General features: G+C 40.5%; 1 protein-coding gene across 1 annotated transcript in view; it reads right to left on the bottom strand.

The window, feature by feature from the left end:
- The window catches only part of TRPM6 (transient receptor potential cation channel subfamily M member 6), a 170,777-nt gene that overhangs the window by 118,365 nt on the left and 35,161 nt on the right, over nucleotides 1-17,251 (bottom strand). The window contains exons 4-5 of the mRNA XM_055272224.2: nucleotides 7,650-7,827; nucleotides 5,496-5,709 (exon numbers count right to left, since the gene is read on the bottom strand). Of these exons, the coding sequence (XP_055128199.1) occupies nucleotides 5,496-5,709; nucleotides 7,650-7,827 (392 nt within the window). The remainder of the gene's footprint in view (nucleotides 1-5,495; nucleotides 5,710-7,649; nucleotides 7,828-17,251) is intronic.

Raw genomic sequence — 17,251 nt, 5'->3', positions numbered from 1 at the left:
ATGTTGGTTTGCTGCGCCCATTAACTCGTCCTTTAAGTATTTCTCCTAATGCTAGCCCTCCCCCAGCCCCCCACCCCGACAGGCCCTGGTGTGTGATGTTCGCCGCCCTATGTCCAAGTGTTCTCATTGTTCAATTCCCACCTATGAGTGAGAACGTGCGGTGTCTGATTTTCTGTCCTTGCAATAGTTTGCTCATCTATGTCCCTACAAAGGACATGAACTCGTCCCTTTTTATGGCTGCATAGTATTCCATGGTGTATATGTGCCACATTTTCTTAATCCAATCTATCACTGATGGACATTTGGGTTGGTTCCAAGTCTTTGCTATTGTGAATAGTGCCGCAATAAATGTATGTGTGCATGTGTCTTTATAGTAGCATGATTTATAATCCTTTGGGTATATACCCAGTAATGGGATCACTGGGTCAAATGGTATTTCTAGTTCTAGATCCTTGAGGAATCGCCACACTGTCTTCCACAATGGTTGAACTAGTTTACACTCCCACCAACAGTGTAAAAGTGTTCCTATATCTCCAGCACCTGTTGTTTCCTGACTTTTTAATAATCACCATTCTAACTGGTGTGAGACAGTATCTCATTGTGGTTTTGATTTGCATTTCTCTGATGGCCAGTGCTGATGAGCATTTTTTCATGTGTCTGTTGGCTGCATAAATGTCTTCTAATGAAAAGTGTCTGTTCATATCCTTTGCCCACTTTTTGATGGGGTTGTTTGATTTTTTCTTGTAAATTTGTTTAAGTTCTTTGTAGAGTTTGGATATTAGCCCTTTGACAGATGGGTAGATTGCAAAAATTTTCTCCTATTATGAATGTTTTTTTATCCCTAATCTTACCCAATGTCCCAGCACAACATCCTGCAGATATGTCCCTTGCTCATTAAGGCAAACTAACTTAATAGCTTTATATCCACAAATATTTCGAAGCTAATACATTGAGGAGTAATATGTTAATGTTTGCCCTTCTGGAATTAATACTAGTAATTAGTACAGTAGCCAACACTTACTGACCCACAGTAAGATTTCAGTAAGTGTTGGCTACCTTTGTATGTATTTACACTTTAAGTAGGAATGTTTTTAGTCCACTTTATAGGCAAAAAATTGTGGCAATGAGAGTTTAAATAAATTGTCCAAGGTTTGTAGAGCTTTGGACAATTTATTTAGAGCTTGGATTTTGTAGAGATTGGATTCCAATTTAGGCAATTGACCTTTTTCAAGAATAGACTTTATTTTTTGGAGTAGTTTTGAGTTCACAGCAAAATTGAATGAAAAGTACAGGAAGTTCCCATGCCACGCCCTGCCCCCCACACAAACACAGCCTCCCCAACTATCAGCATCCCCCATGAGACTGGTACATCTGTTACAATTGATGACCCTACATTATAGGGTCATGACAATAGAATATCACTATTCTCCATAGTCCACAGTTTACATTACAGTTCACTCTCGCTGCTGTCCATTCTATGAGTTTTGACAAAGATACAATGATGTATATCCACCATGTTAGTATCACTGCCCTGAAAATATTTTATGCTCTGCCTACTCATCCCTCTCTCCCCTCAGCTCCTGGCAACTGCTGATCTTTCTACTGTCTCCATAGATTTGCCTTTTCCAGAATGTCATATACTGTAGTTGGAATCATACAGTAAGTAGCCTTTGAGATTGGCTTGATCTGACCTTTAAATCACAATACTGCATTGTAAGACTTGTTCTTCCTATGTGTGGTACTGATATTATATGTGTCATTAGCACAGAAGGAAAAATAACCTGCATATGGCATGGATCTGATGCTTAGCAGCTAAATCACTTCCTCGTTCCTGGCATCTTCCCTTCCAACTCATTTTCTGACCCTCTCCCAGAGCCATCTCTAGAATCTGGGATCTGGATTGCCGGCACACATCAATATTAAGTGTGGAGCCATCCACCCCAGTAGAGATTCTGATTCCATAGTTTGGCATGGTGTGCCAATATTGTTGTTGTTTTAAGCACCTTACATGTGATCCTAATACATATCGTTGGTTAAGACTCTCCGTAAACCCAATTTGACCATGTTATTCCCCTATTCATCCTGCTGTTCAAATTCCTTTCAGGGCTCCTTGCTATGTAGAGAATAAGACTTCAGCATGGCACCCAATCTGCCTCCAGTCTCCTTTGCAGTCCCTGTCCCCTGCCACATGGCACACACTCCAGCCAGGAGCTTTATCACTTCTTTCTAGACATGCCTTCATCTCTAGCTGTGTGCCTAACCCTGAGCTGCCACTTCTTACTAATGCCACTTCCTACCTTTCCCACAAGACCAATGCCAAGTGCTATATCCTTCCCAAGACTTCCAAGGTGCCCTCAATTGAAACTAGAATTCATCTCCCTCTTCCTTGTATTCGCAAAACACTTCCTTTGAATCTCAACTATAACCCAGTCAGCATCAATTTCTCACTAGTTGCTTTTTGTCTGTCACAGCCCAACCCATCACTAAATTCAGGGTCCATGTTACTCCTCTTTCATTCCTAACACCTATCCAAATGCTTTTCACAGAGTAGATTCTTAAGGCTTGTGGCATTCAATTTAAGTAAATGTCAAAGATTCATGCCAAATTATGTTCAACTATGGTTGAGAAGACTGTCAAGAATAGACAGGAGCTCATAAGCAGAGTTCAAATTTAAACGTGCATGGGAATCATCTGGGGATGTTGTTAAAATGCAGGCTCTGATTCTGCAGGTCTGGGATGGGGCCTGAAATAGGCACTTTAGCAAGCTCTCAGTTGATGCTGATGCTGCTGGTCCAGGGACTAATCCTTAAGTAGCCAGGCCATAAAGGAGCTGTGGTTGAATCAGGTTAGACTGATTGTTTTATGTTGTTGTTGTTTTCTTTTTTTTTTTTGAGACGGAGTCTCGCTCGTCGCCCAGGCTGGAGTGCAGTGGCACGATCTTGGCTCACTGCAACCTCCACCTCCCAGGTTCACGCCATTCTCTTGCCTCAGCCTCCTGAGTAGCTGGGACTACAGGCGCCCGCCACCACACCTGGCTAATTGTATTTTTAGTAGAGACAGGGTTTCACCGTGTTAGCCAGGTTGGTCTTGATCTCCTGACCTTGTGATCCACCCACCTCGGCCTCCCAAAGTGTTGGGATTACAGGCATGAGCCACCACGCCCGGCCCTTTTTTATTTTTTATTTTTTTTTAAGACAGGGTCTTGCTTTGCCACCCAGACTGGGTGCAGTGACATGATCATAACTCACTGTGGCCTCGACTTCCCAGGCTCAAGTAAGCCTCCCACCTCAGCCTCCCCAGTAGCTGGTCTACAGGTGCACACCACCACGTCCAGCTAATTTTTGTAATTTTTTAGAGATAGGGTTTTGCCACATTGCCCAGGCTGGTCTCGAACTCCTGACCTCAGGCAATTCACCAGCCCTCAGCTTCCCAAAACACCGGGATTATAGGCATGAACCACTGCATCTGGCCTGACTGTGGTTTAGTGGAGATCCAAGTATTTCTCATTTCCCATTTCTTTTGTTTATATGAAGTATTTCAATCATCTCCACACTACTCTATTTGTGTTCCTTTAGGTTAACTGGCCATAAACTCAATGATCTTTTTAAGGCATTAAGTAAAATGAAGCATGACATGCAGTTAGTTATTCAAAGAAAAAGCCTTGCCCAAGACTGTCTTTTTAATGAACGATGTGAAACTTCCCTACCCACCCACTTTTTTACTGGAAATCAAATAAGAACTATACAATGGACTTAGAACTCTGCCAACTTCAGTTTCTTCCAAGAAAGTGAAACAATCTCTATAAAATATGTACGATAAAGTATGCGTTACCTATTTGTGATGGGCCAAATTCCTTGGTTTTATTTTGCTTTGTTTTTTCAGTCATTCACTTCCTTCATTCCTTTTCAGTCAAAAGGAACTTTGTTATGTCAGTACAAGGTGCTAAATGCTTAGGCAGATGTTCAGGCCCTTGCCTCTAGTACACAACCAGAAGGAGAGCTAACACACTGACTCATCCTAGCCTGTAAAGCAAAATACCAACATTCTACAAGTGCTACAGGCTGTAAATGCTGTAGAAATTAAAAGACAAAAGTGAGTAGCTCTAGTTGAGATATTCAAGAGGCTGTTTGATGAGTGCATTGGCATCTCGTGTAGATCTTAAAACATGGGCAAAATTTGATAGGAGACACTGGGCAGAGCATACCAAATCAAAAGAGAGAAAAGTAAAGGGAAGATAGAAAACCACAGGTTAGGCCAGACACGGTGGCTCATGCCTGTAATCCCAGCACTTTGGGAGGCCAAGGTGGACAGATCGCCTGAGGTCAGGAGTTCGAGGCCAGCCTGGCCAATATGGTGAAACCCCGTCTCTACTAAAAATACAAAAATTAGCCAGGCGTGGTGACAGGCGCCTGTAATCCCAGCTACTTGGGAGGCTGAGGCAGGAGAATCACTTGAACCTGGGAGGCGGAGGTTGCAGTAGGCCAAGGTTGCACCATTGCACTCCAGCCTGGGTGACAAGAGTGAGACTTCGTCTCAAAAAAAAAGAAAAAAGAAAAAAGAAGAAAACCACAGGTTAATAACAAATTGGTAAGAGACAAGAGTTTATGGAATCACTAGTTCTCAATCCTGGCTGACATACTTCAGAAGCTCCAGACTAAAAGCCTCTAATTCATCTGGGGTTAGATCCTGTACATCTGTATTTTTAAAGCTCCCCAGGTTGTCCTTATGTGCAGACAATTCACAAACACTGAAGCAAAGAAATAAGATCAGAGCCCACCATATAAAATTCTTGAATTTCAGATTTTGAGAAGTATAAAAGAGTCAGTGATTGAGACGGTGAGTGTTTTGGCAATCATGTAGTTAAAAAAAAAAAAGTATCTACTCATGCCCAAAACACGCAATGCAAGTTTTACCCACATCACTGATTTCCCAAATCTGAGAAACTGACAATGATTATATGAGTTTAGTGAAAGTCCAGGCCCACACACACTACACACTTGCATGGATTCGATGTCTCTTCTAGCCTTACTGTAGTTGGGAGCTCAGGAAAGGCTATTTTCTTTTCCAGAGGTTTATCTGAAGTTACATTAAAATAGTATATTCTGACAATGGTAAAAACACATTCCAGGAAAAACCTGTGATTCTTCTGGGTTTATTTTCTAGTCACTAGGATTTTCATCTTTCTTCCTCACAGCACCACATATCCTAGGAGCGCTACAGAGCAGAGATTATGTGGCACACTACCTGATTCACAGTTAGAAAGAAGAAAGAAAAAAGAGAAAGAGAAGAGAGAGAGGGAGGAAGGAAGGAAGGAAGGAAGGAAGGAAGGAAGGAAGGAAGGAAGGAAGGAAGGATGGAAGGAGGGAGGGGGGAGGGGGGGAGGGAAGGAGGGAGGGAGAAAAGAAAAGAGAGAAAGAGAAAGGAAAAAAGAAAAGAGGGAGGGAGAGAGGGAGGGTGGAAGAGAGGGTGGGAGAAATGGAGGGAGGGAGCTTTACCTGTATTGATGCCTTCAGTTATTATCCACGCTCCTGTTGTCTCTGCAGCTTTAACCAAACCTTGGCTGAAAATCTCTTTAAATTTAGAGGGCATAGTAAAGTTCTGGATGCCCCCATGGACTGAGATCACAAGCTTGGGCAGTTCCATTTTCCACTCTTTCAACATTAAATGTAACAGATGATCCAATTTTGTATCATAAGAAGTTCTAATATACTGCAAGAAAAGCACATGTAGGTGAACAGAACATTGTAAAAAAGATATGCCAGGCACAGAAACAATGAGCACACAGCAGGGCAACTGAAATGGCCAAAATCTAAAAGGAAGTATGTGGGATCTCTTTAAAGTTCATCTTCATGTAATGGAAATATTTACTTTTAAAAGATTCCACACTCCCATTAAGTTCCTTCTTGGAATTACAAGTCACTGTAGGAAAGCTTCCTCTGGTTTTCAAGGCTGGCCCACCAATGCTCTCCAGAGAACCTGGGGTGAGGCAGAAATACTTCAAACAGGCAGGGTGCAGTGACTCACGCCTGTAATTCCAGCACTTCGGGAGGCCAAGGCGGGCGGAACACCTGAGGTCAGGAGTTCAAGACCAGCCTGGCCAACATGGTGACACCCCATCTCTACTAAAAATACAAAAAAATTAGCCAGGCATGGTGGCACACGTCTGTAATCCCAGCTACCCGGGTGACTGAGGCAGGAGAATTGCTTGAGCCCAGGAGGCGGAGGTTGCAGTGAGCTGAGATCACTCACTCCACTCACGCCACTGCACTCCACTCTGGGTGACAGAGCAGGACTCTGTCTCAAAAAAAAAAAAAAGAAAGGAAGAAAGAAGAAAAAGAAAAGAAAAAGAAATACTTCGAACAACTGGCCAAAATCACTATGTCAGCAAACCTTTTCATCAGAAGCTATAACAAACAGGTGAAATGGGATTTTTCATAAATGCTATGGCTTTCCATTTACTTAATCATTTCACAGATTTGCATAATTTAAATTAAGATTCTAGAGCATGGACATTTAATTTATTGTAAATTTTACTTTCTAATCATTCCATTAAAATTGTAAATTTTACCTTCTAACCATTATCCCTCTGAAAACACTTTTGTTCTGAAATAAATACTTTTCACAAAACAGTCATCTCTTTAATTGTCAATGTAAGCAAAAGAAAAGATGAGGGAAATCAAAGCCAGCAGGTTGCCCCAGAAACATTTTTTATTTTACCTAATATTGTATTGCACGGCTGGCTTGCTTTTTCCAGCAAATGCAGATCACTCAAAGGATATTGAGATGAATTTGCCTCCCTCAAACTTATGCGAACCAACAGCAAGAATAAGCCAGATTTATAGGAAGAAGTAAGGACAATAAGAAACCATGAATTATGAAACAAAAACAACCACAGGCAAAGATCTCCATACATGCAAATAGGAATTAACACATGATCTTCCAGAACGTGACAGTAATTTAAAACAATTTCCGATTCATCTTTGAACTTTTTTTTTTTTTTGAGATGAAGTCTCGTGCTGTCGCCCAGGCTGGAGTGCAGTGGTGCAATCTTGGCTCACTGCAACCTCCACCTCCCAGGTTCAAGTGATTCTCCAGCCTCAGCCTCCCGAGTAGCTGGGATTACAGGCCTGTGCCACCACACCCAGCTAAATTTTGTATTTTTTAGCAGAGACGGGGTTTCACCATGTTGGCCAGGCTGGTCTCAAACTCCTGACCTCAGGTGATCCACCTGCCTTGGCCTCCCAGAGTTCTGGGGTTACAGGCATGAGCCAACGTGCACAGCCTGAACTTCTTGATACATAATTCCTTTATTCCAAAATTAAAATATTAAAATTTCTGAACATCAGGAATGGTGCAGCTATTGAAAAATGTGAAGGCACAAATACTTCAAACAGGCAGAAACCTGTTAGTAGAAACCCCTACTAAAAATACAAAATTAGCCAGGAGTGGTGGCCCATGCCTGTAGTCCCAGCTACTCGGGAGGCTGAGGCAGGAGAATCACTTGAACCCGGGAGGCAGAGTTTGCAGTGCGCTGAGATCGCGCCATTGCACTCCAGCCTGGGCAACAAGAGCAAAACTCCATCTCAAAAAAAAAAAAAAAAAAAGAAGAAAGAAAGAAACCAGCAAAACAATTTGGGTTATTAGCAAACCTTGGCATGGTGGGTGTGCTCTCCATCTTGGAAATTAATCGTGCCAAAAGTATCTGTTGGGCTTTTCGTTGTGTGCTTTTCAACAGACCATTGTTCACTTTCTTTACCCTTGGCAGCTGAGATGGTCCAGGAATAATCTATCCCAGCATGGTCTCCAATCAGTCGGCCACAGTAACACCTTAAATTGAAGACCAAAAAAAAATTCAACTTCAAAATAGAAAATAGATGCAATATGTCTACCTTTTTCTAAAGTAATGTATAGATGCCATATACTATTTCTTAAAACTTCACATTAAGGTTTATATTAGATTTCTAACATAGGACTGTCTTCTAAGTTTAGAAACACTATTAGTGGTTCTCTCTCTTGGCTGCACATTAGGATAATTTGGAGAATTTTTTTTTTTTAATTATACTTTAGGTTTTAGGGTACATGTGCACAATGTGCAGGTTTGTTACATATGTATCCATGTGCCATGTTGATTTCCTGCACCCATTAACTTGTCATTTAGCATTAGGTATATCTCCTAATGCTGTCCCTCCCCCCTCCCTCAACCCCACAACAGTCCCCAGAGTGAGATGTTCCCCTTCCTGTGTCCATGAGTTCTCATTGTTCAATTCCCACCTATGAGTGAGAACATGCGGTGTTTGGTTTTTTGTCCTTGTGATAGTTTACTGAGAATGATGTTTTCCAGTTTCATCCATGTCCCTACAAAGGACATGAACTCATCATTTTTTATGGCTGCATAGTATCCCATGGTGTATATGTGCCACATTTTCTTAATCCAGTCTATCGTTGTTGGACATTTGGGTTGGTTCCAACTCTTTGCTATTGTGAATAGTGCCGCAATAAACATACATGTGCATGTGTCTTTATAGCAGCATGATTTATAGTCCTTTGGGTATATACCCAGTAATGGGATGGCTGGGTCAAATGGTATTTCTAGTTCTAGATCCCTGAGGAATCGCCACACTGACTTCCACAATGGTTGAACTTTTTTTTAAAGGCAGGAATATCTTGGAGACATTGAAAGTTTGGTTCCAGTCCACTGCAATAAAGTGAATATGGCAATAAAGCTAGTCACACAAATAGTTTGGTTTCCTAGTGCATATAGTAGTTATGCTGACACTATACTGTAGTCTATTAAGTGTTCAATAGCATTACGTCTAAAAAACAATGTACATAACTTAATTAAAATAATTTATTGCTAAAAAACGCTACCAACCATCTGAGCCTTCAGTGAGTTGTAATCTATGTGCTGGTGAAGGGTCTTCTCTCGATGTTGATGGTTGCTAACTGATCAGAATGGTGGTTGCTGAAGACTAAGGTGGCTGGGGCTATGTCTTAAAATAAGACAACAGTGAAGTTTGCCACATTGATTGACTCTTCCTTTCACAAAAGATTTCTCTGTAGCATGTGATGCTATTTGATAGCATTTTACCCACAGTAGAACTTCTTTCAAAACTGGAGTCAATCCTCTCAAACTCTGTCACTGTTTTATCAACTAGATTCATGTCATATTCTAAATCCTTTGTTGTCATTTCTACAACGGTCAATCTTCACCAGTAGATTCCATTTCAATGAACCATTTTCTTTGTTCATCCATAAGAAGCAACTCCTCATCTAATCAAGTTTTTTAATGAGATTCAGTTACACCCTTCAAGCTCCAGTTTTAAACGTAGATGTCTTGCTATTTCCAGCACCTTCTACAGTGACTTCCTCCACTGAAGTCTTGAACCCCTCAAAGTCATCCATGAAAGTTGGGATCAACGTCTCCAAAACTCTCATTAATGTTGCATTTTGACCTCCTCCCATGAATCACGAATGTTCTTAATGGCATCTAGAGTGGTGAATCCTTTCCAGAAAGTTTTCAATTTACTTTGTCCAGATCCATCAGAGGAATCACTATCTACAGCAGCTAAAGCCATACAAAATGTATTTCTTAAATAATAAGAGTCGAAATTTAAAATTATTTCTTGATGCATGGGCTGCAGAAGGGATGTTGTGTTAGCAGGCATGAAAACAACATTCATCTCCTTGTAATATTTCCATAAGAGCTCTTGGGTGACCAGGTGCGTGGTCAATAAGCAGAAATATGTTTAAAGGAATCTTTCTTTTTTAAAACAGTAGATCTCAACAGTGGGCTTAAAATATTCAGTAAACCATACTAAAAACAAATGTACTGACATTCAGGCTTTGTTGTTCCATTTATAGAGCACAAGCCGAGTAAATTTAGCATAATTATTAAGGGGCCTAAAATTTTGGCATGGTAAATGAGGGCTGGCTTTAACACAAAGTCACCAGCACTGATACTGATGGACTTGCTCGATCCAAGGTTCCCACAAACCTCCAATTGTCTCGTAACAAGAGAGTCAGCCTGTTCTTTGAAGCTTTGAAGCCAGACATTGACTTCTCTCTAGCTATGAAAGTCTCAGATGGCATCTTCTTCCAACATAAGGCTGTTGGTCTACATTGAAAATCTTTGTTTAGTGTAGGTACCTCATCAATAATCTTAGCTAGATCTTCTAAATAACTTGCTGCAGCTCCTCTGTTAGCATTTATTGCTTCACCCTGAACTTTTATATTACGGAGACTGCTTCTTTCTTTAAACCTCATGAACCAACATCTGCTAGGTTCAGACTTTTCTTTCGAAGCTTTCTCACCTCTCTCAGACTTCATAGAATTGAAAAGAGTTAGGACCTTATTCTGGATTAGTCTTTCATTTAGGGGAATGCTGTGGCTGGTTTGATCTTCTATCCAGACCACTCAAACTTTCTTCATATCAGCAATAAAGCTGTTTCTTTTCTTATCATTTGTGTGTTCACTGGAGTAGCACTTATAATTTCCATCAAGCACCTTTCCTTTGCATTCACAACTTGGCTAACTGTTTGGCACAAGAGGCCTAGCTTTCAACATATCTCAGCTTTCAACATGCCTTCCTCACTAAGCTTAATTATTTCTAGCTTTTGATTTAAACTGAGATATGCGAGACTCTTTATTTCATTTTGTTTCACTAAGTGGCCATTATAGGATTATTAATTTGCCTAATTTCAACATTGTGGCATCTCAAGGTAGAGGGAGGCACAAGGAGAGGGAGAGAGACAGGATCGGTCAGTGGAATAGTCAGAACATATACAACATTTATCTAATTGGTTTGCCCCATCTTATATGGGTGCAGTTCATGACACTCCAAAACAATTACAACAGTGACATCAAAGATCGCCGATTAAAAATTGTCATAACAGATACAATAATGATAAAATAAAAAAGTTTGAAATATTGTGAGAATTATTAAAATGTGATGCAGAGACAAGAAATGAGCATGTGCCATTGGAAAAATGGCACTGAGAGACTTGCTCAATGCAAGGTTCCCACAAACCTCCACATTATAAAAAATGCAATATCAGTAAAGCACAATAAAGTAATCAACATGAGGTACGCCTGTACTAAAAATCTCTTGCATACTCATGTTCATAGCAGCATTATTCTGAATATCCACAAAGTGGAAGCAACCCAAATGTCCATCAGTGGAGAAGTGGACAAACAATATGTGGTATATAAATACCATGGTATATGATTCAGCCTTAAAAAGGAAGAAAATTCTGACATATGCTATAATATGGAAAAACCTTGAAGACATTATGCTAATTAAAAGAAGCCAATCACAAAAAGATAAACAGGCCAAGTGCAGTGGCTCACACCCGTAATTCCAGCACGTTGGATGGGTGAGGTGGGAGGATCGCTTAAGGCCAACAGTTCATGACCAGCCTGGGCAACATAGCAAAACCCTGTCTCTACAAAAAAATATAACAACTAGCCCCATGTGGTGGAGCAAGTCTATAATCTCAGCTACTAGGGAGGCAGGAAAATCACTTGAGCCTGGGAGGGAGAGGCTGCAGTGAGCCGAGATTACATCACTGCACTCCAGCCTGAGCAACAAAGCCAGACTCTGTCTCAAAACAAAATAAAAAGTAAGAATAATTTATCATTTTATGCATTATCTACAACATGTTGAATAAAACTAACAAAAATACAAATGTAGAGGGAAAGAGTTATAATTTAGATGAGTAAAATGAGCCTCTCTGACATTTTGGGATGGATGATTTAAAAAAAAATTTACGTAAAAAATAAAAAGAGCCTCTCTAGGAAATCAATTTGACATCAAGAGAGTTCTTATCTCTTCAAAATGAATATCAAGAAGCAGAGAAAATTTGTCATTTATTGTAAATAATTGAGTACAGTTCCTACTGTGACTTTCACCTCACCTTGATTAATCAACAGATAAGTTCATTAGATAAGCTGATTAATCAACAGATAAGTTGAGTCTGCTTAGCTGCCTGGATATTAAATTTCTGTTTTCTTTAGATTTCTTGTCAATACAAACAAGTCAATTTATGGCCCAGTATATGAATAGACATTTAAGGTGCAAATTGTTTGCTTCTTTTTTTTCCCTATAATTAAAGCTCATTCTCTTCTTAAAGGGAAATTCATATTTCTACATTTATGTACCTCCTTTGCAAGAAGGGCCCTATTATATTATTTTAAAGTTCTTGCTGTACCTAATTCTCATGTAAAACAATTATATTGTTTTCTGGTATGAACTTCAGTGACAAATTTTTAAATGAGAATTAGATAGGTATAGCAGGAACTTTAAAAACTGAAAACATTTTTCTTATCGATATTTTAGATTGTCTTTTTTTTTTTGAGACAGAGTCTTGCTCTGTTGCCCAGGCTGGAATACAGTGGCACGATCTCTGCTCACTGCCACCTCCACCTCCTGGATTCAAGCAATTCTCCTGCCTCAGCCTCCCAAGTAGCTGGGATTACAGCGGTGTGTCACCACACCTGGATAACTTGTTTGTATTTTTAGTAGAGACGGGGTTTCACCATGTTGCCCAGGCTGGCCTTGAACTATTGACCTCAGGTGATCCACCCACTTCGGCCTTCCAAAGTGCTGGGATTACAGTCGTGAGCCACTGCTCCCGGCTATTTTACAATATTTTTCTAAAATGCACACTTTTAAGAAATTATCTTCATCTATTAAAATCTTCGGACCTGGGTTTGTTTATAAGTCCCAAAAAGCCTAGTCATTGATCCTATGAGTCTACAAATCACACATGGCTCCATGCACTAATCCACCATGACATTATTCCTTTCCTACCTTGAGTATACAGACGAGGTGTTGTTCTGCAAGCCAACAATGGTCTTTTCACAATTAGGTGCTGCTATTCACGCACCGTCAAGTTTTAACTGAAAATGGTTGCCAATGTCAAGTATTAGCAAGGACACATTTCCTTTGTAAAAAAAATTTTTTTAATTATTATTAGTTTTAACATTCTCACTTTTTAAAATTTTCACTTTTTAGTTTGAGATAAGGTCTTACTCTGTCACCCAGGCTGGAGTGCAGTGGTGTGACCATGGCTCACTGCAGCCTCGACTTCCCGTGCTCAATCAATCCTCCCACTTCAGCCTCCCATGCAGCTGGAATTATAGGCATGGACTATCACGTCCGGCTAATTTGGGGTTTTGCCATGTTGCCCAAGCTGGTCTTGAACTCCTGGGCTCCAGCAATCCTTCTCCCTCAGTCTCCCAAAGTGCTGGGATTTTTAATCATTATTTTAAGATGTTAATTTGCATTCAATATTGTCAAAGGCAGGCTGCTCTGATGGTAGTAGGTTATCAGAACTTACTAACATTAGTGTCACTAAAGTTGGTATACAACCCCCCACTGCTAAATTTGACTGGCTTTAAAAATATATATATATAGTCAAAGACAAAGTATACTCTAAACCATTGTCATTCTTGATTTTAAGGGCCATAAGTAACTTTGTGTCTCTGATTAAAGTTATGAAGTCTACACTCAGGAATTCTGAAAAATAGATAAATAATGAAGTTATGAAGCCCATCTCAAGAAAAAATATATAGGTAGTAGTAGTTCTTCCTTATCTTCAGGGCATATGTTCCAAGACCTCCAGTGGGTGCCCAAAACCGCAGATAATACCAAACCTAATTGCTGTCAATCAGAACAGGTTTCTGTTCATGTCTTCCACCCACAAATGCAACGACTGTTTCATTTTAACTAAGCACTTATCAAAATTATGGCCCTGTGGCAGGGCCACAGGTACAGCAGTAAAACTAGCACGAATTTTTTTTTCCTTCTTCACAATTTCATGGATAGAAGATGGATTTGTACCACAGATCTTAGCAACCTCAGCTAACTTTTATTCTTACCTTATTAAGCTGAGAACTTTCACCTTTTCACTTAAAGAAAGCACTTTATGGCTTTTTGGCATGTCCAAATTGCCTGCATCACTACTCTTGCACTTTGGAGCCATTATGAAGGGTTACTTGGATTCAAGTACTGCAATACCAAGACAGTCAATCTGATAACCCTGACAGCTACTAAGCCACTAACAGGTGGGGAGCGTCTGTAGCATGGCTAGGCTGGACAAAGGAATGATTCATGTCCTAGGTTGGACAAAGCAAATGGCAAGAGATTTTATCATGCCACTCAGAATGGCACGCAATTTTAAACCCATAAATTGTTTTTCTTCTGGGATTTTCTATTTAATATTTTTGGCCCATGAGAAACTGAAACAATGGAAAGCAAAATGGCAGAAAAGGGGGGACTACTCCTTCCAAATTTCTAAACCTTCTTTGATTAAAAATCACATCCTGGTCCACAGTTTTCCCCAATTGCCCTGCCTCCAGCTAGATAGTAATGCCTACAATGCCCTGCCTGAAAGAGTCAATATTCTTCTTGACAGCTTTTCATTCTAAATTTCAGTGTCTATATTCTGATGCACAATTAATTCCATGGACTACGTAAGGTGCAGTACACATTAGTAAATGTTATATTTAACTTCTATATATCTGCTTATCTGATGACAAATATGTACAGTGAGAAGAAAAAAAAGTAAAGAAATCTACACAGAACCAGAGCTCAATTTCCAAAATGTTCCAAAGAGACAATAGAGACAAATACATTTGAGTACATGGTGGAGAAATGTGGCTAGCTGTTATGGACTGAATTGTGTTCCAACAAAATTCATATGCTGAAGCTCTGACCCCTAATGTGACTGTATTAATTACCTCCTTAAAGTTAAATTAAGTTAAATTCAGCACGGCACGGTGTCTCACGCCTTTCATCCCAGCACTTTGAGAGGCCGAGGGGGCCAGATCACCTGAGGTCAGGAGTTCTAGACCAGCCTGGCCAACATGGTGAAACCTCATCTCTACTAAAAATACAAAAAATTAGCCAGGTGTGGTGGCAGGTGCCTGTAATCCCAGCTATTCAGGAGGCTAACACAGGAGAATCGCTTGAACCTGGGAGGCGGAGGTTGCAGTGAACTGAGATTGCACCATTGCACTCCAGCCTGGGCAATAAGAGTGAAACTTTGTCTCAAAAAAAAAAAAAAAAAAAAAAAAAAAGTTAAGTTAAATTAAGTCATAAGGATGGAGGATTAATTTGATAGAAATGATGTCCTTAGAAGAAGAGGGAGAGATCCCCAGGATGTGTGCACACAGGGAAAAACCATCTGAAGACACAATAAGAAGGTGACCATCTGCAAGCCAAGGAGAGACCACAAGAGAAGCCAACCCTGCAAACAACTTGGTCTTGGATTTCTGACCTCCAGAACTGTGAGAAGTTCATTTCTGTTGTTTAAGCCACCTAGTTTGTGGTATTTTGTTATGGCAGCTCTAGATGACTAAAATCCTGGCTATAGAACAGTGGGTTGTACCTGACAAGCAGGGGTACCCAAAAACAAGAGCTGAAGTGCAGGCAGCCTAGGCCATAAACGGTAAGCATCTAGGAAGTGATGTGTCCTGGAGCAAAAGCACTGGACCAGGAGATGGCCAATGCCGTGCAAATCCCTGCTCTCCCAAACCCTCTATTTCTTCAACTGCAGTAATGTTAAGCATTGGTTGGACAAGGTGGTCTCTGATGTCTTTCCTTTCCTTTCATTGTGTAACTGAGAACCTGTAGCAATGCTCAGTGTTCAGGACCCTGCTCTGAAAGAGGTGATCAGTGGGCTAAGGATACTTATTGTGCAGCTACTGTATTGAGCAGCATGTCAGGTACATGGTGAGAAGTTACAGGGGAAACAGAAGTGTCTACAACTTACAATCTCTTCAGAGAACTAGAACAGGGCTGGGCACAGTGGCTCACGTCTGTAATGCCAGCACTTTGGGAGGCCGAGGCAGGCTGGTCACTTGAAGTCAGGCATTCAAGACCAGCCTGGCCAACATGGTGAAACCCCGTCTCTACTAAAAATACAAAAATCAGCTGAGCGTGGTGGCACGTGCTTGTAATCTCAGTTACTCAGGAGGCTGAAGCACGAGAATCGCTTGAACCTAGGAAGCGGAAGTTATAGTGAGGCGAGGTTGGGCCATTGCACTCCAGCCTGGGCGACAGAGGGAGACTCTGTCTCAAAAAAAAGATAACCAGAACAAGTGCAGGTGATGAAAACTTCAGTTTATGTAAAAACCAACATAAGACCGGGCACGGTGGCTCACGCCTATAATCCCACCACTTTGGGAGGCTGAGGTGGGTGGATCACATGAGGTCAGGAGTTCAAGACCAGCCTGGCCAACATGGTGAAACCCTGTCTCCACTAAAAATACAAAAATCATCCAGGTGTGGTGGCAAGTGCCTGTAATCCCAGCTTCTCAGGAGGCTGAGGCAGGAGAATTGCTTGAACCTAGGAGGCAGAGGTTGCTGCGAGCCGAGATCACACCATTGCACTTCAGCCTGGGTAACAAGAGAGAAACTTCGTCTCAAAAAAAAAAAAAAACAACAAAAAGGCAAAGTAAGAATATAGGGGTTTCAAATGGAAAGGTTCTTAATGTAAAGGGAGGCACAGTAATCCCAAATGTACAGAATAGACATAATCAGGATCTACTAGTTAGAATGGTGTCATCTGACCATCTTTTGGAACAAGGGTCACCCTTCAAAATGAAGCAGCATCTATTAAAACACAAGACAAATGATTTATCTGCCTGGCTTTTTCTACACAGAACATAAATTGAAGTAACCACATCTGGAGAGATAACTCATTATGCTTTTATAAGGCAGTTCTTTAGTGCAAACCAACTTTCACATTAAGTATATCTCTATTCTGATTATCTATTTGATTTGAGTTGACATTTTATTCTTTTTTTTCAGTTCATTAAATTGTAGCAAGATCCCATAGAAGAAACAGATCTCCAAAATTAAAACATATATATTCATATTTGTCCCTTTAATTACAACTTTGGAAGTCTCAAAGAACCTATCACCAACAAGTACTAAAAGCTCACTTTATATAAATGTCAATTCCAGGAGGGGGGTAAAAAAAGTCAATTCCCTCTCAAATTGTTTTATAAATTCAGTAAAATACCCATCACTCAGAGCATTTCATAGCCATGTTAAAAACAAAAAATAAAATAAATTTAAAAAGAAAAAAAGACATCAAAATCTCAAAATATTTTTCAGGGAACAAGACAAGGTAATTCTAAAATTTATATTATATCGGCTGGGCACGGTGGCTCACGCCTGTAATCCCAGCACTTTGGGAGGCCAAGGAGGGTGGACCATTTAAGGTCGGGAGTTCGAGATCACCCT

This window comes from Symphalangus syndactylus, chromosome 3 (genome assembly GCF_028878055.3).
Source record: "Symphalangus syndactylus isolate Jambi chromosome 3, NHGRI_mSymSyn1-v2.1_pri, whole genome shotgun sequence".
In the NCBI taxonomy this organism is placed as follows: domain Eukaryota; kingdom Metazoa; phylum Chordata; class Mammalia; order Primates; family Hylobatidae; genus Symphalangus; species Symphalangus syndactylus.
The sequence above is the reverse complement of the archived record's forward strand: the minus strand, read 5'-3'. Positions and strand labels throughout refer to the sequence as shown.